General features: G+C 33.0%; 2 protein-coding genes across 2 annotated transcripts; one reads left to right on the top strand and one right to left on the bottom strand.

Annotated features, from left to right (window-relative positions):
* Positions 1 to 1,542: 1,542 nt before the first annotated feature.
* On the top strand, positions 1,543 to 5,321 carry rem-2 (remorin 2). The gene is given in 5 exon segments (NM_001247309.2): positions 1,543 to 1,883; positions 3,791 to 3,838; positions 4,062 to 4,149; positions 4,484 to 4,565; positions 4,902 to 5,321. Coding segments are annotated over 5 exon segments (525 nt in total). The 5' UTR covers positions 1,543 to 1,774; the 3' UTR covers positions 5,100 to 5,321.
* Positions 5,322 to 5,407: 86 nt separating this feature from the next.
* On the bottom strand, positions 5,408 to 7,833 carry LOC101264462 (transcription factor MYB17-like). The gene is made up of 3 exons (XM_004229893.5): positions 7,553 to 7,833; positions 6,463 to 6,592; positions 5,408 to 6,357 (listed from the first exon to the last, which is right to left on the bottom strand). Exons 1-3 carry the CDS (start codon positions 7,683 to 7,685, stop codon positions 5,691 to 5,693), a joined length of 930 nt encoding a protein of 309 aa, XP_004229941.1. The 5' UTR covers positions 7,686 to 7,833; the 3' UTR covers positions 5,408 to 5,690.
* Between the last annotated feature and the right edge of the window lie 615 nt (positions 7,834 to 8,448).

Below are 8,448 nucleotides of genomic sequence, written 5' to 3'. Positions count from 1 at the left end.
CGCCAATATATATATATATATATATATATATATATATATATATATTGTTGTTGTTATTTAGATTTTCAAAATACTATACATCTTATCATTAATTAAGAATTTTCTATCATATATTGAGAACTATACAATAAAGTACATGTGTTTTTCAATTAGATACGCTAAAAATAGGGAGGGAAGCGAGAAAATTTTGTTATGTATTGCAGATAGAAAAGAATCATACTAAATATGTGTGTTTGCATGTATATAATGTGATTCACATGTATCTGAAATATCAGATACATAGGAGAGTGACGAACGAGATGTGAGAAAGCCGAGAGAGTGAGCGGGATTTGTTACGCATTTAATATACATGCGTATCTACTTGGATATAATGTAACTAGAACGAATTTGACCCATATCATGTAATATATGCATTTGGATGTATCTTAATACACCAAAATTTGATAAAATATTCAATATTGTAAGCTATAGTGTCTCTGAGTAATTAATTCTAGAGGAATTTAGATAAATTTATTACTTTATTTTATTTCATATCCTCTTAAAATTAAATTTTCAATAAAATGAACATAAATTAATTTATTTGAAATTTAATTAAATTAACTAATGAACATAATTTAATTACTATATTTAGTTTTTCTATGTTGTTTAAATTTATTTTTCAAAGCTAATAGTAACTCTCAAGGTAAAATTAAAAGAAATGTTTGTTATTTATGTATTGATCTTTTTGCATTTATTTTTAGCAAGGATCATATGAAAATAGATAGAGTCACCAATATGTGCTAGATTCGTTGGGCCAGCCTGGCCTAACCCGTAATTTGATTAGAGTGAACTATAATTTTCTAAGTCCAATTGAAAAAGGATTTTTTAGCTCAACCTGAATAACTCTGTCGATTTATGAGACTTAAGAGATGTGGATAGAGCTAGCCTGTGAGCCAAATAAAAATTAATTAAAAATTAAAGTAAAATAGAATATTAAAAATAACAAGAGTCTTAACTCAAAATCAATTTAAAGTTTGAATGATTACAATTTCAATACAATTTACGTTTATAAAATATGCATTACATCGGCCATAAGCCCGTAACCTATGAAATATTATCATAATTTTTTGTGTTTTGCTATGATCATCTGAAAACAATTATGTTAATATTTCTATCTAGTTATTTATGGTTTTTACTTAAAATCAAACTTAATAAATATTTTTTAAAAAATTAATTTATGAATTTGATTAAAAAGAAATAACACTAAAACATCATGTAATATTGTCTTTTCAATATTTATGATAATACTTCTAAATTATAATTTAATTTTAAAAATATATAAAAAATACTTTTAAATAAAAAAACTAACCCGATCAGCCTGTAACTCATGTAATTATAGACTAGACCAATCATTTTTCGACTCATAAAAAATAGGCTAACCCTAATTTGATTCATAAAATTTTAAAATTTATATAAATTAACTCAAATAGAATAAATCAAACCCATATTGATAGCTCTACGTGATACGTTAAATTAAAGAAATTTAAATTGATAGGGAAGTCTGCCGACAGTCCCACATGTGGACACGTCCCCAACACTGTCTCCGTTGAGTCCATTTGATACCAAAATTATCCAATTTTCTTCGCTACTACTCTTCTCTTCCGTTCTTTTTAACCAACAAAAAGTTTCATAAACAGAATCTCCAGATATTATACAACTAATTTCCATTTTGCTTTTTTGTTCATTGATTCCTTCTTCTTTCACTATATACATACATTTAATTTCAACAATAACAATGGCAGAAGCTACTGCAGTTGCAGCTCAACCTCAACCAGAATCAACAACTCCTCCTCCCATGGCCAAATCTGATGACTCTAAAGCTATTGCTACTCTTCCCCCAACAAGTAATTATTCCTTTAAATTTCAAAAACTCTGTTTTAATTCAGAGGATGAAGGTTTTCAATTTTTGTATGTTATTATTCGAAATTGTTGATGTTTGTGCCTGTTAAATATTGGTATGACCGCGATAAAAATTGATGTTTCGTTTGATTGTTATGTTTGAGATAATTTATTCCATTATTTATACTATATCATACTGATTGAGATAAATTACGGTGGTATAAATTGTTTTAGGGTAATTAATCGTTGGTTCCCATCCCCTAAGTAGTATATATCCCTATTGATATCTTTTATTTCGTTTATTCATTGTTAAATCTTTGGTCTAACACACTATATTGGAAACGGTGCGGAGAATCTAACTTGTAGCCAACTAACTGAACTATTAAGATTTTTTTAAATTTTTGTATCTAATCAATTGAACTGCTAAGATTTTTTTAATTTTTTTTATTCAAACCTTTATATTAACTTAATATTATGTATTATGCTTAGAGAAGTTTGATAGTAAGGACAAGGTTGAAGTTTCTGTTTGAATATATGAAGACCACAAAGCATCCAAAGATAAAACTTTTTTACTGCCCAATTCTGTTTTAGGTCAATTTTTCAGCAGACATAATCAGTTAAACATGGTTGGTTAGGTAATATATCAAGGTTAAAATATAACATTGATTAATCATATGATTAAATGATAGAGTTATAGCCTATATGTAAATAAAAGTATTTCACTTTATTTGGAATTTTCAAAGTTGTAGTTGGAGTTAGAAGTTCGCTTTGCCATACTTTTTGCAAAGAATATTTAGACGTTAATACTTTTTTATTTTAAAATATGGTTTATACCTCTGCAATTTCTAAAAAACTAGAAAAATCATCTAACTCAACTAATTTACCTCAGACATGCAGTCAAATTTTTAGAAATCATAGATTTGAATTTTGATCCCATATATAGCTACTACATATTATTACAATTTACAAGTAAATTTTTTCGTTTTATTTGAAATTCTTGAAGATGGAGTTGTTTTTTGTTTGTCTTTATTAATTGATCTATTTTCAGTTGAGGTATCTAATTCTAGTATTGTTCCTATCTGGCTGGACTCAATTAATTTTGATGCCTTTATACTCCTAACAACTTTTGAATTATTGGAAAGACTTGGTATACTGTTTTTTAAAGATCATTAATAGGTCCAACATCTCTCCTTTACTTTTTGGCAAAAATAAATCAATATTTGCTTAATTAGTGGATGGCCACTCTTGTTTAAACTTTAATCAATTGAATTAGTGGATGGCCACTCTGGTTTACCTTGATCAATAGAATTAGTACTCTGGGAATCGTTGGTAGATAATGATTGTAGTGAAGGCGGGTAGGTGATACCTACTGTAGAGTCACTTGGTACCGGCACTTGTAGGAGGTAGCAGGTACCACATAGAATTATCGAGGTGCACACAAACGAATTCGGACACTAACCTTCATTTAAATAGAAAGTTGATAATAGTATCTCTGATACTTGTTATGATGAAAATTTGATGCATTTCAAACAGATCATTGGTGTTAACTTGTTTTTTTTTTTATAACCGAGAAATCTGTTTGTACCCGCCCTTCGGAATCACAGTTTTTTAAACTCGGTGGGTAACGGGCCCGCCCCTCTACCCTTCTCCACTTAAATATCAGGTTTAGCTTTGCGTGATGTGGGGCTTGAACCTCCCACCTAAGCTGCAAATCCTCCACCTTTTGCCACTCGAGCTAGGTCTTGTGGGCATCATTGGTGTTAACTTGGCTGATCACATTCTTGATGTTCTGTGATTTTTGTAACTAATTTCTGATTGAAAAGTTGTAGAGAAAGCACATATATGAACTTCTTGTGTGTCGAGGGAAATATTCTGTGACTGATGATATATTCTCATTTACTGATTTTGGCAGAGCCTGACTCTTCAACAAAGAAAAGTTCAAAGGGATCCTTCGACAGAGGTATGCACCAATATTAGTTCTTGAAACTTTTCTAAGTATATAGGAATGTGCTTATGTTGCATCTTGAAATATTTCATGAAGATTACATTTAATAGCTGGCTTAGGTGACTTTAGTTGGAGCTTATCCTGTTATGTGACAAAGTACCGCAAAAGATTGTGTTTATTAGAGTCGGTCACATCTTACTCTCAGCAGTTAACAAGTTCATTCATTTTTTTCCGCCAGATGTTGCTCTCGCACACCTTGAAGAAGAGAAAAGGAATTCCTATATCAAGGCATGGGAAGAAAGTGAGAAAAGCAAGGTGAATAACAAGTAAGATTTCTAACTTGCTGTGTTATTCAAGAGAAATGTACAGACAAAAACTTCATTCCCTATATGGATATCGTCACTTTTGAAGTTGCACAACATTTGTTTGCGGATACTTTATGCATCCTCTATCATTTTTATTGTTATCTTAAACATGTTCTTATGGTCTTGTCCACCGTTTTTGGTTCAAAATGCAAGCATTTGTATAGATATTCATTTACTAATGGAATGAAATGTACGAAATCTTCTAAATTTTGTGCCCGACATTGATATATCTATACTCGAAAACCTTTTGCCAATTCAATAACCTAAGTCATAACCTTACTTTATTATTGAATAGGGCCGAGAAGAAGCTCTCGTCAGTTGGAACATGGGAGAACACCAAGAAAGCAAATATTGAAGCTAAACTGAAGAAACTTGAGGTAACCTGGCTAGAAATCTAGTATACATGCTTCTTCAATAATTTTGAACAGGGAAATACTTCAAAACATGATATATTGTAGAAGATGACTCATTTTGAACTATTCTGTGATATTCTTTTATGAGATACTCCACATTCTGGCTGCAAGCTAGGTTGTCATCTAAAGACTCTTATTTCCTTTATCATATCGAGAAACGTTAGTAGTAGCTTGTGACTTTAGAAACTGTTTTTTGTCATCCAATGCTGACCAAAATATGGGTAATGCATTGGATGCGACATCTATCATTGTCTAAGAAAATATTTAGTGATTGTTGATAACCTCCTACAAATTTTGCAGGAACAACTAGAGCAAAAGAAGGCAGAATATGCAGAGAAGATTAAAAATAAAGTAGCTGCAGTTCACATGGAGGCAGAGGAAAAGAGAGCTATGGTTGAAGCGAGACGAGGAGAAGAACTTCTTAAAGCAGAGGAGATAGCTGCCAAGTATCGTGCTACGGGACAAGCCCCTAAGAAGATTGGATGCCTTGGATGTTAAAGCCATGAAATGTATCATTCTCTTTTGTGAATTTTCATGCTTGTTGCTCTTTATTCGGTGTTTCAAACATATCAAGTTTTTCTAGTTCGTGTAAGAAAAGCACTCATGAAAAGTTTCAAGTGTCATGAAGTTTCTACTAATACTTCATACTGTATCTGAGATTATGTATAAAATGTCTGGAAACTACAATCTTGAAATGTTTTCAAGAATCACTTTGTGTTCCTAGTTTGTGTCATGAAGTTTCTACTGTTTGCTTGCTGCTATTCAGGTTGGCCAAAAAAATAAGAACTGTAATATGTAAGCATGACTTATATAGAAAGAAAACATAGTCCTGAATTTCTATTAGAAAATATCATGCATTATAGTACTGTTGCTATTACAAAATATAGAGGGAAACTGCATTTGTCTTTTCCTCTGATGGAACTGAGATAGCCCTATTAATATGACATTAATATATAGTAGAGTTAGAATATGTGTTCTTTCCACAGCTGGAGCTACAAAAATAACCAGCAGAATTTTTTTGAAAATCGACGTTTCGGAGCTACTGATATCAGAGAAAGAAGCACACTGCATATTCTGGTGAAGGGCAGATCATGAGCTTTCACTCAAAAAGGGATACAAACTATAGGAATCACTATGTCCAAGAAAGCTCATGTCATTGTTACTAGGGAAATCCAAAAGAAGTTGCAATGCTGATTCAGATGAATCTTCCATGGCGTTGGAGCTAGACGTGTCTGATCCTTGCAAGAAATCTTCTGTGTATGGTTGGCCAATTTTCCACTCTTTATATTCATGTTGGTTGCTTCCTGTCACTGGTGAACCAGCAACACCGAGTTCAAACTCAGTCGTAATGCCTGAAGCTGATCCATACTTTGTACACGTGGATGCTTGAGAGGTTGGACTTTGACAAGCATTTTTTTCTCCTTTCTTGAATTTCCTAAATGACTCACCTATCTCTGAGTTCCATATGCGCAGAAAATAGTCAGTCTCAGACCTTCCAACTGATGATGGAACCAAGAATTGTGACTCTCTGGAAAGACGAGCCTCAGCTTCGAGCCTAGCACTTTCCCATTGAGCCAAGTGACGCGCAGAAGGTGAGGTAGCTGGTCTTCTCAGCAGTCCATTGGGGTCAGAGTACTGTTCATGAGTCTGAGGATCAATGCCCATGGAAAGCAGGCGCTTCTTCAGGTGAGTATTCCACAGATTCTTTATCTCATTGTCTGTCCTCCCAGGTAATTGTGAAGCAATTGCAGCCCATCTAGATACACATACTAATGACTATTCATGTGTTTTCTACACTACGAAAACGAGTACCAAGAAATACTAGAAGTTAAGCATGCAACTACACAAGGCAAAAACTAACCTGTTTCCAAGAATGCCATGTAACTGTATGACAAGCTTCTGTTCTTCGGGACTAAAAGGACCTCGTATGATGTCTGGCCTTAGATAATTCGTCCATCTGAGACGACAACTTTTCCCACAACGAAGAAGGCCTGATTGTGAAAAAGTGGAAAACAGTTGACAAGAAATCAGGCAAACTATGAGGTTATGATACCATAGTCCATAGAGACCAATGTTACCATTTTATTCTATTAGTCCATCATTCTAAACTCTCCTACTAACAGCCTTAGTCATTAACACAATACCAGCTGCTCAAGCTGATTACAATAACTAAAGAACTATGGTATTAGTCAGAAAACTGTGACTAGGCTGGAAACAGTGAACCAGCACCGCATCGAGGCTAGTTCACTCGGAAAACATTTGGCACCAACATAGACCATTGGCTCATTTCCACATTAGAGGATATGTGTTGAGCCCAACATTCTAAGTGTCTTTCGATAAATTATCGATTGATTAGCTCAACATTCATAGTGTACACATGGAGAAGAGAAACAAAGACCAAAGGCAGCCTTAAACAAGGAACAATTCCCACTAGTTTAACATATTTACTGAGTTCCCAATTTGACATTAAGTGAAGAGAAAAAAGGAGAAAGAAAATTTTAACTATTTTGCTGATTAGAGGTAAAAGTAGAACAACACATTGAAGTACAGGTGAATTGGAAAGGGTAATTTATGTCACTTTGTAAAACAGAAAACTGAACTCAGAGTAAAACTATCACTTTTCCATATTAGTATCACATGAAAAATTGGAAGAACATTAATGCTCATCAGAGAGTAAATTGATTTCTTTCACACCAAAAGAAGGAAAACATCAAAGTACCCCTTCTCTTTTATAACAACAAATAAATGAAATTTATAACATTGTAGAGTTCACCAAAGCCAATAAAACCATAAACTAGAAAACAAATATTAATGTCATTAAACTGAATAAAAAATAACACTAATCCCCTGTTACTCATTGAGGTAGGGGGCAAAATGGTTAAAAACTATGTTGCTCAGACTCTTCAAAAATGTCGAAAAACATGGAAGATGAGAAGAGTAGTGAAGTAGACCTGCAAGTTTTGGGAGTGACCGCCAACTACCATGACCATTCTTGTTGATAAACTGAACAAGTTTTTCATCTTCTTCAGGGGTCCAAGGTCCTCTAGTTAGACCATTTTTATCACAACATGGTGTTCTCCCCATTCCTCTCTTTCATACACACACACACACTAAAATCTATGATCAACAAAAAGTCAAGTTTTTTAACTTTTAAGTAAAAATATTAAAGAGGAGATGAGTGTTCCTAGGAGAGGGAAAAGTAAATAAAGAGAAAGAAAATTGACCTATCAAATGGAGTAGGACAGTAGATAGAGTGTAAGAAGTATCAGCAACTCCATAGCCGGCTACATATTAAATGACATGATATGATATGATGTGCTTACACATATACTACTGTTTACACCGACAAAGATTATGATAAAGCGGTAAGTACTACTTCATCTTTAACCTAGGAATCTCACATTCGACTCACTTTGGACTATTGCACCTTCTAATGTGAGACTTTCTGGCGCATATTCAGATATAAACGACTCTAACGTGGGCAGAGGTGAGCTAGAATTTTTGATAAGGAAGTTCAAAATATGAAGAAATAGACATACGAAATAGCCGAAGGGAATTCGACATCTACTATATATATTTAAAAAATATTATTTTAACCATGTAAAAATAATATAAAATACTGTGCGAAGCCACAAAATGTGGGTACTGATCAAATGTAACCATTAAAAAAATAGGAAAAAAAATTGAATGATTGACGTAATAGAACAAGAAAATTGCATTAAATGCATGCCCTCTTTCTTACCTTTTTCAAACTCTTGAGGTTTTCGCTATTCAATTTCAGCATATAAGTAAACATAGTTGCTCCATTCTTTCTTAGAAACTTTCACGTATAACCACTTAAAAATAA

Source organism: Solanum lycopersicum, chromosome 1 (assembly GCF_036512215.1).
Source record: "Solanum lycopersicum chromosome 1, SLM_r2.1".
Lineage (NCBI taxonomy): Eukaryota > Viridiplantae > Streptophyta > Magnoliopsida > Solanales > Solanaceae > Solanum > Solanum lycopersicum.
The sequence above is the reverse complement of the archived record's forward strand: the minus strand, read 5'-3'. Positions and strand labels throughout refer to the sequence as shown.

Coding starts and splice junctions, on each gene's coding strand:
- LOC101264462 (XM_004229893.5), bottom strand. CDS start 7,685: ATGGGGAGAACACCATGTTGTGATAAAAATGGTCTAACTAGAGGACCT. Junction 6,593..7,552: donor GTCACTCCCAAAACTTGCAG/GTCTACTTCACT, acceptor TTTCACAATCAG/GCCTTCTTCGTTGTGGGAAA. Junction 6,358..6,462: donor CATGGCATTCTTGGAAACAG/GTTAGTTTTTGC, acceptor ATGTGTATCTAG/ATGGGCTGCAATTGCTTCAC.